The 14,029-nt window shown below is 41.4% G+C and overlaps 1 protein-coding gene across 2 annotated transcripts; it reads left to right on the top strand.

The window, feature by feature from the left end:
• Positions 1 to 249: 249 nt before the first annotated feature.
• On the top strand, positions 250 to 11,225 carry LOC120669755 (autophagy-related protein 2-like). 2 transcript variants are annotated; one of them, XR_005672785.1, is made up of 14 exons: positions 250 to 539; positions 1,692 to 2,710; positions 3,303 to 3,451; positions 4,075 to 4,328; positions 4,437 to 7,433; positions 7,523 to 7,635; positions 8,329 to 8,521; positions 8,615 to 8,728; positions 8,832 to 8,939; positions 9,185 to 9,317; positions 9,457 to 9,659; positions 9,910 to 10,103; positions 10,606 to 10,792; positions 10,886 to 11,225. XR_005672785.1 is itself a non-coding variant. In XM_039949603.1 (13 exons), the coding sequence occupies exons 1-13, from the start codon at positions 351 to 353 to the stop codon at positions 10,664 to 10,666; spliced, it is 5,727 nt and encodes a 1,908-aa protein (XP_039805537.1). In that variant the 5' UTR covers positions 250 to 350; the 3' UTR covers positions 10,667 to 11,225. The 2 variants fall into 2 exon arrangements, 1 of the variants encoding a protein (XP_039805537.1); XM_039949603.1 differs by having other exon boundaries at positions 10,606 to 11,225.
• Positions 11,226 to 14,029: the final 2,804 nt, after the last annotated feature.

The raw sequence follows: 14,029 nt of genomic DNA, 5'->3' as shown, positions 1-14,029 counted from the left end.
CAACAAGTTCCACCAAAGTTAGTATAGTATGTCTAACTATCTCCAGCCGACAAGCTACCGTATCTCTCACTCAGTCTGGGTTAACAGAACCAAAACGGAGTCCTGTTCTAATTCTAACCCCAGCTTGGCTGGCCCCAGCGGGCAGTGGCACAGTCTTCCTGGTGCTCCCGTAAAAAATCGGTTTCCCGGGGTGCCCGTCGCAACTACGCAATAACCCTCCCCTCTCAGCAGGGTCTAATACGAAAAAGGCGACTTGTTATCAATCGGACCAAGCAAACTATCTCGCCTCCGTCGCCGGCGAGTCCCTTCCTCTCCGGACCGCCGCCGCCGCCGCCGCCGTGGGAGTGGAGATGATGGGGTTCCTGGAAGGGCTACGCCTCGACACGCTGCTGAAGCGCGTCTGCAAGTCGCTGCTGAAGAAGCGGCTCGGGGATCTGATCCTCGGCGACCTCGACCTCGACCAGTTCGACATCCAACTCGGCCGCGGCAGGCTGCAGCTCAACGACCTAGCCCTAAACGCGGAATTCATAAACCGGAAGGTGCGTTTTTTGTCCGCGCCCCCCACGCTTGCTCTCGCGATTCCCGCATCTTCTTCTCCCATGTGTGTGGTGTGTTGGGTTGGTGGGCGTCGCTGTCCGCTTTCTATTGGGAGCGGAGGGAGGTTTAGGTTTTGTGATGTTTCGATCACCGACTTCCGCGCGCATGATGTTGTCTGGATGATCGAGTCGTGGCCTTGGAAAGCGGAAAACTTGGCGGTGAGGGAGGTATCGTTGATTTGGTTGCCGGGTGTGTTAGTTATGTTTGATTTTGAATTTTGATCGCGATGCAAACTCTTGCGAGGCTAATTGTGGTGAGGGATTGACGCGTTTTTTTTATTTGGCTATTTTCGTGGTGGAGCTAAAGGATTGATGGAAAAAATAGAGCTGCAGTTCATTGGTGTCGACTGTCGACACTGGCAATATTGGATACCAATTTTGATTAAGCTGTTTTTTTGTGCTGTATAGTGCAATAGAATTTTGTTAATTAGTTTTTACCATATGGACCAGATGGAGCATCAGTTTTGGGAGAAGGAGAAGGGGTTATGCATCTTTGTTGCTGTTTGCAGTTCATTCTTTTGGATAATAGACTAAATTGAAATACATCGCAGTGCAAAGTCTGTACACAGTATAGTATGCACAGCAATGCGAAGTGTGGCTAGTGTTAAAAATCAACCTAGCAGAAAGTATCATGTGCCCAGCTAATCTATGATGTTAATTGCCTTTCTATCTAGCTTTAATGCTCGTTGTTCACTCGTTTTCTTCTAACATAATTTGTGTGGTACTTAGCATACCAATCATCTCTTATGTGGATGCAAAAAGAAGTTGCGAAACTTGTACTCCCTCCGTTCCAAATTATAAGTCATTCCAAGAATCCTGGAGGGTCAAACCATCTCAATGTTTGACCAAAATTATAGAGAGAAACACAAAGATTTATGACATCAAATAGATATACTATGAAAATATAACTAACAAAGAATCTAATGATACTTAATTAGTATCGTAAATGTTATTATCTTGTTGTATAAATTTGGTCAAACTTTTTCCTCCAAGATTCTTGGAATGACTTATAATTTGGAACGGAGGGAGTAGAAGTTAAATTGTTTGTTTCCTGTTCTAAAATGAATCATTGGTTAATTTTCTGTATTATTTCAGTTGTCAGGATCTCCTATTATGCTGAAAGAAGGATCGATAAAATCCTTGGTAGTTAGATTCACTGGTAGTTGTGAGATTGTTGTGGAAGAATTGGAGCTTGTGCTTGCTCCATCTGTTGCAAGTGAAGTTGCTGATGTACATGCTGAATGCTCTGTCTCTGGCAGTCCTAGTGACACACAGACATCAGTCAAGACCGAAAGATATGAATCTGATAGTAATCAGTGTTCTACTTCTGTATCTCGAGACGTGGATGAAGGTGTCAAGAGAATTGCCAGTGCCGTCAAATGGTTTCTTACAAGTTTTAATATCAAGTTAAAGAATGTATATGTTGTATTTGATCCTGAAACCAGTTTGGATAGTATGCTCCCAGAAAATAATCGATCTCTGGTTTTCCGAATTAAAGAGTTGGAATTTGGAACCCAACTAGGTCTGTTTAAACTGAACAACTTTTTAACTTTCCATGAGGCGGTCATTGAGTTTTTGAAGATGGATGATGTCGATGCACTGTTTCAAAATGATCCATTAAGAGGAATAGCTGACATTTCATCATGCCATAGTACTACTGCAGTCTTGACAGGTCCCATCAGTGGATTCTCCGGTGAACTCAACTTAAGCATACCATGGAATAAGGGGTGCTTGAACTTTGAGAAAATTGATGCAGATGTATCTGTCGATTCATTGGAATTACGGTTACAAATCAGCAGTATCCGCTGGATCATGAATGTATGGGATTCTCTCCAAAGGAAGCCAGTAGACGAACAGAGTTGTGCACATAATGCTGCAGATACCTCTATAAGCTCTTCCAGGTCTGCCTTTTGTTCACCTGCGTCAAGCACATTGAAATCAAGTTCAGATTCTGTGATAGCCAACAGTGAATGCTTGGTGCATAGCACATTTTCTCAAAGCAGGCAAGGTAAAATTCAGGAATCTTTCCTTACAAGGGCACATGTAATAACAGACTGGATGGAACCTGCTGCCCGTGAGGATCAAGGCGATCCTGATTCAGATTGTGATGAAAGGTTTGTTTCAGCACTACATTTCATTCCTTGAAAATCCTAATCACAACTCTCATCGTGTACCTTATTTCTTTTGCCATATCATTGTCAATTTCCTGTTGCTATGCCACAATTTTCTTCTGTTTGTATCTCTTGTGAATATATGAGACCAGCTGTAGGATTTTCAAAAGTAGTCCGTTGGTCTTTGCATGCTTTCCATGTAAACAGCTTTTGCTTTTATTTCTTCTGATTTGTGCCCATCGCAGTACCGACTTATTGCTAGCTTCTTTCTGGAATCGTTCTTCATTACATCCTTTGAAGTTCTGTATTCATAAAACAATGCAACTTTCAGAAGGCCATTGTGATTACTTGCTTGAATATTTCTTTGATCCATTGTATGTAGCCTGGAGTTATAGTGGTCAAATCACTATTTCTCTTCTTGGTTTCTACCATAAATTTTCTTTGCTTTGACACCAAGTAATTCTTTCATAAGAGATACTTGCTGTTTGCCAAGTTTTATTTATTTATCTTATTGAGGGAGTCATGCTATTTTTTCTTAAAAATAGGACATGGGTTGTTCTAACTGCATTACTAATCCCTTGTTACTTTTTGGCAGCATTGATCAATTCTTTGAATGTTTTGAGGAATTGAGGAACTCCCAGTCTTGTTTAGGGAACAGTGGTATATGGGACTGGACTTGTTCAGTATTCAATGCAATAAGTTTTGCATCAACTTTAGCATCTGGATCTGATCAAGTTCCTAAAGGTATATTCCTTTTAACTTCGGCATATGGCTTGCAGTTCAGTATTAGTGATGCCGTATCATACACTCTTCTTGGTTTTGGTGATGAATGGATAAGGTGCATCTGCCATTTATTTTACTCTTGAACCTATCCGTGCTAAGTAGTTTTTTTTTTTCTAAAAAAAACTATGCTAAGTAAATATACGATATTACTTCCATTAAAAGGTGACACACTGTTCATGGATAGTGGACAGTCCTCAAAATGCATTTTTTACCATCAAATTCTATTTATGTATATGTTCAAAACCAAATAAACTGTGATGAAAGTATTTTTCAAAATTCAAGATGGATTTACATGCTATAGCATATAACTCTAAAAATGCATATAGATATTGTGAGTCAAACTTAGAATTCATTTAGTGCATATATCCCAAAAGGACAACTTTTCTATGACTGGAGTATCTGATTGTTGGCATCTGAAGTGACTTAAGAATAAGTTTCCTGTAATGGCATTTTGTTAATACCACTGGTATGAACGAAACTATTGCATTTATTTATGTTGTTGGACCAAGTGCTTGTAGTGTTCTACTTTTTACCACTTAAAATATATATTTACATGACTGTATTGACTTTTTATTTTCTCACAGAACCAGTGATCGAGAAGACCCTACGAGCCTCCATTACGGAGGTATCAGTTCTTCTTTTGTTCAGTGATGACATGGATGTCAACAATTCCAGTGTCCCTATCAGTGAATTGGATGATATGAGAAATTCTCAAATGTTTTCGAGCTGCCTTTCATCTGAGCAGTTTGAGAAATCAGTTATGTCTCCTGCTACTGCTTCCCGCTTAAATATGCATCATCTCGAAGCCAAATGTCAGAATATTCATCTTGACCTACAGGTATTCATATATTGTCTGTGCTAGTACAGTAACGCTTGTTCTTAGTCCGTGCATCGTTGTAGTGTCATCAAGCTTGTTGTTGAATATTTTTGCTGTTGATGTCTGCAGACATATCCAAAAAATTTAAGGTTCAAGGCATCAGTTGCCCAAATGAAGCTTGATGAATACTACCGCGCTGGAAACGATAGTTCAGATGATTCATACCTTGGTTACCACTTCTTGAATAATAACTTGCGGCAAGGAGTTCAAGCTTCTTTCCCTCAGTGCCTGTTTGCTGCTGGAGATCATTTAGTGGAAACCTATGAACTTTGTGGCAACAGTTCAAGTGAACTGACTAAAGTTGAATTGCTGAAAACTTTTGGCGAGTGCACATTACATTATGATGTCAGTACCAAAGATCAAGATGGCAAATTAGTAAGCTCAACTTCTATGTCGATCTGTTTGCCTCCTTTGGTTTTATGGGTGCACTTCCATACAGTATACATGCTGTTGAGTTTTATTAATAAAGTTGAGTCCGATTTGTCACACAAAAAGCATAGAGCTCACATGCATGGTGATGATAAAGGAAGCAGATTGACTACCAGCACAAATTTGTCCTCAGGTGGAAGTCTAAAGATTCATATATCCCTGTCACCAGCAAGAATCATCCTTTGCTTTCCAACTGAGTTTTCGTGGGATTTAAGGCACCCATCCATCCTGGATAAGTTCCTGGTGATCGACCACACTTCATGTTTTAACATGGCAGAAACTGCATCTCATCCACAAAATGAAATTCATAATGAGTTTCATCTTGGCAAGCCATGTACCTCAGTCCATTTGGCCACAGGGAACTTTGACATTTATTTAGTTAAACCTGCCAATGATGTATTGGATGGTAGAGTCTGTTCTTCAAATAGGCAAATTTTCTCTACAATGAAGATTTTTTCTGTTACTGGAACCAGTTATCATGACTCCGGCATCACACTTATCAGGAGACAGTATCCTGTAACTAGCCCTGAGATGGTCAGCAAAGCATGGAGTTTGGCAAAGCTGCATGATCAATTGGTTACTAAAAAACAGAACAGCAAATGGGCTGGCATTTCCCCTTCTATAACACAAGATCTTGAAGAGACAGGATCTAGCATGCGCCAGGAGCTCCTTAAGAGCACTGAGCTCTTATTTCATGTTCAACTTTCTTGTGTCTCAGTACAACTTAGCAAAAAGGATTGCGAGCTATTAACTAAGTTGATAGATCATGTCCTTGATGGGATATCAAATGAAGAAACAAGCATATCTGGAAATTGCAAGGAAAAATCTATTCCAACCAATGATATTTGCATCCAAACATCTGTCATCATTGAGTGCAGAACCTTGGAAATTTGCACTGAATTGGACGAAACAGTGGAAGTTAGTCCTTTGTTACAGGCAGAACTAGAAGGATCCTGGAATTCTCTTAAGTTGAAAGTTTCAAATTTTTCTCTTTTCTCTTTTTCGAATGTTGGTGGGTTCAACAATGCCAGTTTTCTTTGGGTGAATCATGGTGAAGGGGAGCTTTGGGGTTCTGTTGGTGTTAAGGATGATGAAGCCCGAGAAAACAAAGATTTTCTTATAGTGGTTTGCAAGGACTCTGCCTGCAGGCGTGGTGATGGTGAAGGTACTAATGTGTTGTCTATTGGCACTGCTGGCTGTTCTGTGACCCACATCAGGAACCCAAAGCTAAAAGAGAACTACACTTCTGTTGGTGTTCGTTCTGGTACAATTGTGGCACCTGGTGGCCGTATGGATTGGATCAATGCGATATGCCTGCTGTTCAGTTCAGGTTCAGATGGAACTGGAAAGTCAGATGATAGTAGCACAGTAAATAGTTCTCAGTCTGGTGAATCCTATTTATCATCTTTCTTTCTTGAGCTGGCTGATGTTGCTGTTAGCTATGAACCTCACTTCAAATATTCCACTCTCAATGCTGAAGGAGCGGACCACAAGTTCTTCTCATGCCTTTTAGCTGCATCATCATTTAAACTTCATAATAAATCAGCACCAGCCTCTGCAGCTACTGTTTTTGATATCCAGTTACGTGATCTTGGGGTTCTTCTTTCGGAATCATCTGGCTCAAAAAATGTCACTTGTGGTTATGGTGTAGATTACCTTCGTCAAGCAGGATATGCTAAGGTTGCCCAGAACACATTAATTGAAGCTTCTCTAAGAATCGATTCTTCATTTTGGAAACTTGAAATATTGGATTCCCAATTCGATATTGGTACTTGTCATGATACAACTTATGGTCTTATTCGTTTGGGCTCCCAACTTCAGCAGCTATATGGTCCAGATATGCGGGATGCTCTAGATCATCTACAATCTAGGTGGAATAGTGTCCAACAAGCAAACAAGCAAAATATAGCTGCTGATGCATCAGACAAATCTGAGAGCAGTTTGGAGATTTTGACAGATTCTGGAGATTGCCAGTCAGATGGACTGCTTGATGATATCATTGAGAATGCTTTTTACACAGAGGACTACATGGCCAATGATGATTTTTGTGAGAGCAATTGCTGTGAGACGGATGATGGGTTTGAATTGAATACTCAAATACCACTGAGACAAAACTCCTGTGCAGATCAAATCATTGACTCATATTATATGCCTGAACTTCATCAATTGTCATCATATGAAGAGCATAAATGTACATCTGGTGGGGATGCTCTTAGAACCCTGGAGAGTGAAGATGGGGGATGGTATAGCAATGTTCCCTTAACAATAGTTGAGAACCATGTTTCGAAAAAGAAAAGCAAACAAGGAGAACAAATACTTCAACAAGAGGTTAAGGCATCTGTTTGTGTCTCGGATACTGATGAATCTTGTAATCTTAAAGGAAAGGTTCTTATTCATGATATAGATGTCAAGTGGCGGATGTATGCTGGAGGTGACTGGCTATTACCTCAGAAAGATTCAACTAGCTTCACATGCACAGATGGCAGGGATAGGAGCTCTTCTTTGGAGTTTACCCTGACAGGGCTCAGTATCCAACTTGACATGTATCCAGATGGGGATGTTTCTATATCTAAGCTATCTGTTGCTGCACAGGACTTAAGTCTTTGTGATCAAAGTATCCATGCTCCCTGGAAACTGGTATGTCTATTATTGCCAAATTATGTTACAAAAACTTGCTTTAGTCCCATGGCTAATGGTTTCTAATTCTTCTCATCCATTCAATGAAGGTTCTTGGATGTTACGACTCAAAGGATTACCCAAGAGAATCTTGCTCCAGTTTATTCAGGTTTGAACTGGAGTCTGTAAGGCCCGAACCACATGCTCCTTTGGAAGACTACAGGTACAGACCGACTCATGCCAAAGACCATTTGCTTCTTGTTAATCCATACAGAGTTCTGCCCTACTCGATGAAGGCAAATAAATAAAGATAATGGCAAGGTCCATGTCATTCAGACCTATAGAAGAACATTCTTTAGTTATGTAGATTATAGTTGAAGAACTGTGTTGGCTTCAGAAGTGCTGGAAAAAGACAAAATGCATTTTATCAATATCTTTTTGCATCACTGGATAAACATATATGGTAGATAGATGTAGGAGGGTGTAATCCTGTCTCACTGGTGTTTGGGGTTTAAGGCATTGGCACCTAGGTGCCATGGCATACAGGCAGGGGCGAAGCTAGCTCAAAACTAACCCTGGTGTACCCTCTTCAAATACAAAGGAATATATACAATTGTAGAGGAAATACATGGAAATTTTGAGGTAGGTATTAGTAATTTTGGTTTTACTGTGGTGCACGTGCACCAGGAAAATCCAACATGGCTTCGCCCCCGCATACAGGCGTTAGGGTAAGAGAGAGGGCCCAGGGGTTGGAGGGTGTTAAGGATGTTTAGGGACCTCCTTTTTGCTTCATCTGAAATGATATGTGATAGCTCTTATTTAACGGAGCCATTTATAACAACAATCCGAAATGACCTTTAACATTTTTTATGCTTCCATCATATAACAATCTATTGCATTATCCTAACTTTTGCAGGCTTCATCTCGAGATTTTACCTCTGCAGCTGCATCTTGATCAAGGACAACTTAACTTCCTAATCAATTTCTTCCACAATGATTCATGTAACAATGACCCTCATTTGCATTGTGAAAAAGAAATTGTCGATGTGAAAAGCACGAGCTATGGAAGCAATACAGTTGTGGATGAGGCATTACTTCCTTTCTTTCAGGTATTTTAAAGTTCATCATTACTTACTTTTTCGTTCAATGCTGGACTCAAAATTTTTTTGCGATCTAATTATTTTTTCCCTCTTTGATGCCAGAAATTTGATGTAAAGCCGCTTGTTCTGCACATTAATTATATACCTCGTCAGTTTGACCCAATTGCACTAGGCAAAGGAAATTATGCAGAACTTCTCAACATTCTTCCGTGGAAGGTAAATTTCTGTTAGAAAAAAAAACATTCCGGCAGCAAAGAAACCTTCAGATGATTATCTATGTATGGATAAAAATAACCCTGACATGAAATTTGTTAAACAGGGAATTGATTTGAAGCTCAAGCATGTTTCAACAATGGGTGTTTACGGATGGAACAGCATATGTGATACAGTAGCTGCAGAATGGTTGGAGGACATTTCTAAAAACCAGGTCCTTGCCTACCCATGCGCACCTGTACTCTTAGACATGTATGCTCTTGCATGCACAAACGCAAAACATATGAAAACTTAATGCAGATAACACCTAAAGAGAAATGTTGTTGAGATTTGCGCTGCTACATTAGCCATGCATACCTAAATATACCAGCGGAAATATGGAGAAAATATTAAGTCTGCACTTGAATTACAGGTAAAATCCCATTGCAGTCTGAATTGAAATATCTCTTACTTGTTTAGGTTCACAAACTGTTAAAAGGGCTTCCTCCAATAAGATCACTAGTTGCTGTCAGTTCAGGGACTAAAAAGTTGGTATCTTTGCCCATCAAAAGCTACAAGAAGGACCGGAAGTTGCTCAAGGGAATGCAAAGAGGTAAGACATGTATAGTGTAGGACATATATCAGCTAACATTTCTGTTTGAAGTGTGATTATGCCATGGTAATGTGAACTACTTGATGACACGCTTCTTTATCACCACTAATGGTTACGGCTTTGGCATCTTGTTTGACAGGTGCAGTTGCTTTTATAAGGAGTGTTTCCATTGAAGCAGTAGGGCTTGGAGTCCATTTGGCTGCAGGAGCTCATGATGTGCTTGTGAAGACAGAGCGCGCTCTTACAGCTGTGCCACCATCTTTAGCCTCATGTGAAGCAAAACGAACAAAACACAACATAAGAGCTAACCAGCCTGAAAGTGCACAGCAAGGGATAAAACAGGTATGAATTCCTCTGCGATACATAACAATTTTATTTTTCAGTACTTTGATTACATGGCTGTTAGTGTTTGGGATTTGGTTTTAACCTTTTGCATAAGTTAGGGACTACTATATAATTTATGGTCTAGAACAAACTTCAAAATTAATTTCTCATGAATCTCTGAAGTTTAACAGGCTGAGGCTGCCTAACAGCTATAGCTCCTGTCATGTAGTGCTTTAGTGCTAGTAACATTAATTCACAACTTGTGCAGGCCTATGAAAGTTTAACTGATGGGTTTGGAAGGACTGCCTCTGCTTTGATTGCCAATCCTATTAAAGTTTATAACCGGGCTGGTCCTGGATCAGCCCTGGCTACTGCAATTTGTGGAGCACCAGCTGCTGCAGTAGCTCCAGTATCGGCATCTGCTCGTGCTTTTCATTGTGCACTTGTTGGGCTAAGGAACAGGTCAGTTTTAAGCTCATTCTTAAGTTTCTGTGCGATTGTTATTTGTACTATGCGAGTCATCTATAGACGTTTATGACGTGAGTACCAGAGAGTTTGCATCTGTTGGTGGAGATTTTAAGCACCACATGAGAAATTACCTTGTCCCTGTCTGGTAATCTTCCAGCTCAATATTTGTTATTCCTATTATTGGTTATTTATCTTTCTTTGTCAAATGTTACGTTGTAATTGGTATTCTACTTTTAGTGTCTTAAATATTCAGCAGCAGAAAGTATCAAAGAGTCGAAGTTTCAAATTGGGTCGATTAGTTACTAAATCAATGAAGTGGAGTAATTTTGAAGTTTCGTAGAAGTCCATATATTTCTGTATAACCTGTCTAAATTGAATAATCGAAAAAAATAATTTTGAAGGATGGACTGTGCTGTGCCTTCACTTGTTGAAAGGAATAATTTCTTCTACTGCTAATTTCTGTTAGCTAAACTTGTTTTTCTTTTCATGTGTGCAGTCTTGATCCTGAGCACAAGAAAGAATCCATGTACAAATACAATGGACCTTCGCAATTGTAGACTTCATTCAGAAGAAGAGGTGTCCCGTCATTCTTTTGCACGCCTTACATCATCTCCTTGGACGAACTGGTTGGGGAGCACACGTGCTGCATTCTCGTCCAGTGGTGAGAGGCAAACTTGTACAGTGTAAGATTGATTCACTATTATAAGACTCATTACCATTTAGAAAATCAGCATTGTCAGGTGTGTTCTTACGAATGTTTTGAGGCATCTGCGCAGGTGTACAGATCGTAGGACAGATAACATGTGTGGTCAAACCCTTCCACACCTTATAAATTGTAATATAAACACAGGAGGGTTGTAATTACCACTTGCCGTTTCCATCGCCTAGGCTGGTGGAAGTTTTGTAACACCCTTTTTCGGTAGCTGGGGAAGATGACCTGGGGCCGGCATGACTGGCCCACTGTACATATGGTTGCCCTGTGAGTTGTGTGCATGTAAATATCTCTTTTGCTTCGGTTGTGACTTTGAGTGTGCCGGTAGGTTGCCAAACCGCTTAAGTTCTCAATTTTGCAAGTGTAAATATTACCATCATTTTTTTTATCTGCTGCTGGTGACAGAGTTGTTGCATTGAGTAAAGCAAAATGGGGGGAAAAAAGGAGGTGCACCGGCATTTCTGTTGCCTGTGCCAATATCTGGGTGGATACGTATAGTAATGTTGGCACGGGCAAAACTAATATGATCATGGTTTCGTTTCGTAGCTGGAGTTTATAATAATGGCACGTATGACAGGCCAAAGAAATTCCACAACAGTTACAGTACCCCTTTCTGTTCATCTTGCATTTTCCATTACACTCCGACGATCTCAAGGTCAGTCTCTGAAAGTGATCTTAACATATGGGTAAAGATTGTATATGTATTTGTATGAAGTGTGTGTGCAAGTCAATTCATGTAGAATGTAATATCAGATCTGAAGGATCTGCTTTGTTGGTCGGGGCTCGACGGGAGGCGGCTTGGGCCCGCGGCGGTGGGCAGCGGAGCTCCTGTTCCGCCTCCCCTTGCGTCCGAGAGAAGAGAAGGACAGGGGAGAGGAGCACGGGAGAGGAAGGAGAGGCAGGCCGGCTGGGTTGGATTGATTTGATCCGATCCAAATCGTCTTTGATTGATGATGGGGTCAGGGGTAAAATAGGAAGTTCAAGTGCCCAGTAAATTGAAAATGAAAAAGAAAATCACAAAATCACTAAAAGAGAAATCCTCCAAACCGAAACAGTTGCGCAGCATTATATTTCGAAAGGCTCTCGTGAATTGCATATCAAAAGAAACGAGGTGTGTGAATTCGATATCAAATATCAAAATTTCTCGATTTTCATGAGCTTCCACTAAAAAATAGAGAGAGAAAGGGAATTTGAAGGAATCCTATATTTTCCTAAATTATCATGCACATTTATAAAACACTAAATCCATAAACTCCTAATGCCTATTGTTGATTTAGTCCCAGTGCATGAACTGTGTAAAGACGCCGTTTTATGCTAGCTCATTATGTGACCATAGCAAACCCATCCAAAAGTAATCAGGAGATGTAAACCTCGATCTTTGGGTGCCGACAAACGTAGAGCATCCATCCAAGGATTAGTCCAAAAGTGCCCAGAAATTCCAGCTCCAACGATCGACGGAGCAATCAGATATTGCCACCATGGGAGTTGGTGAGCAAAGACTTCACACTTTTTTCGATCCACACAGTTATACTATGAGCTAGTAGCTTTCAGGACAGCTGCACGGCAGATCGCTGCAACGTGTTTGGCTTCTTGCGTTGGACCCGGGCCGGTGCATGTCTGTATCAACTTTGATACTTGCTTCTTGTCACACTCTTCCTGATGGACGATTGGACCTGCAGTCCTGGTATGCATGGTTTGGACGAGTCGCAAGTCCCACTTGCATGTTTCGCGACGAGTCTATGTGCAGTGGGAGCTCGGGTGGAGTTGCATGATCCAATATACCAACATAATGAGTCTGTTTGGATACACTAACACCGTTAGATGTTAGTGTTAGTTTCTAACACAGAATTAACACTAACACTTGAGGTGTTTGGATGCTAGTGTTAGTTTGACAATAAAATCACTTTTTCAATCATTTGACTCATTTACCTCTTTTTGCAGCCGGATTTGTTGTGGCCGGCCACTTTGTGGTTTCCTCTCGCACATAAATTTCAGAATCAAATCATCTCCACAAATAGTTCATCACAAATACGATCAAGCCATGGAGGGTTGGGGGCGGTAGCGCCGGCGGCGGTCAAGCCATGAAGGGTTGGGGGGGGGGGGGGCGGATTGCGGGCAGCGGCGACGAGTTTGGGGGCTGCGGCTGGCGTCGGGGTTGGGGGCAGCGGCGCCGGCGGCGGTCAAGCCATGGAGGGTTGGGGGTGGCGCCAGGCGCACGCCAGGAAGTGGCAGTGAACAGGTTGGGGGGGGGGGGGTCGAGTGTGGGCGCAGGGGATCTGAGGGAGGAGAGAGAGTGGGACTTCTCCTTTTTTTTACCCCACCAAAACTAACACAAAAATACCTCTTAGAGCTGCTAGTTTTTCTGGGGGTGTTAGTTGCATTTAACACAAACTAACACACCTGTTTGGGTATTTAGGTGTTAGTTTGCTCTGATCTAACACAAACTAACACTAACATAGGGTATCCAAACAGGGCCAATATTACAAAACCGTTGGCATATTTTATACTCTTAGAGCATCTCCAAAAGCTCTTCTATATTGGGTGAGTTAGCTAAAAAAAGAAAAGAAGACAAAAAAAAACCCATCCAACGGAACTCTATCCACATTGCTTTCTATTCTCGTCTTGTATCTCGGGGGTGCTGCTGGGTAAAGATGCACAGCGCTGAGCACTCGCCATCAAGCCCTCCCGTGATTCTTGGTTTGCCCACCCCTCCGCTCCCTCCCGCCGCTCCTCTGCCCGCTCTGCTCTGACTCGCCTGCCTGCTCGCTCAATGATAGGAGCGTGGAGCATGACAGGAAACAGCAGCGTACTCCCGCACTAACTCAATGGCACAACCAGGTTCAGGGATTTGGGCTTTCTTATGTTTTCTCCATACTTGTTTATGAATCCATTATCCACCAGATTGCATTGTAGTCCATTCATTACTGCAAGATGAGGGAGGGGAAATGATGGGTGGCGGATCAGATGGCGCCACTGGCATTGGCAACAGCAGGCTGAGGCTACAGACTTCGCAGTGTGGAACAGAGCAATGCGAATTGATGACGTGGACCTAGTTTTGAATATAGCCATCACATTTTAGCTAGTCTCTTGGACTACTCCATAGAATTAGGGAGTTCTATATTTTTACAAGGGGTACAATCTTTATATTTAGCTAACAAAATACAAGAGCTCTTGGAGATGCTCTTATAAGATTTTAAAACGAGCTGCT

Source organism: Panicum virgatum, chromosome 4N (genome assembly GCF_016808335.1).
Source record: "Panicum virgatum strain AP13 chromosome 4N, P.virgatum_v5, whole genome shotgun sequence".
In the NCBI taxonomy this organism is placed as follows: domain Eukaryota; kingdom Viridiplantae; phylum Streptophyta; class Magnoliopsida; order Poales; family Poaceae; genus Panicum; species Panicum virgatum.
Note: the sequence above shows the minus strand (reverse complement) of the source record. Positions and strands in the feature narration are given on the sequence as shown.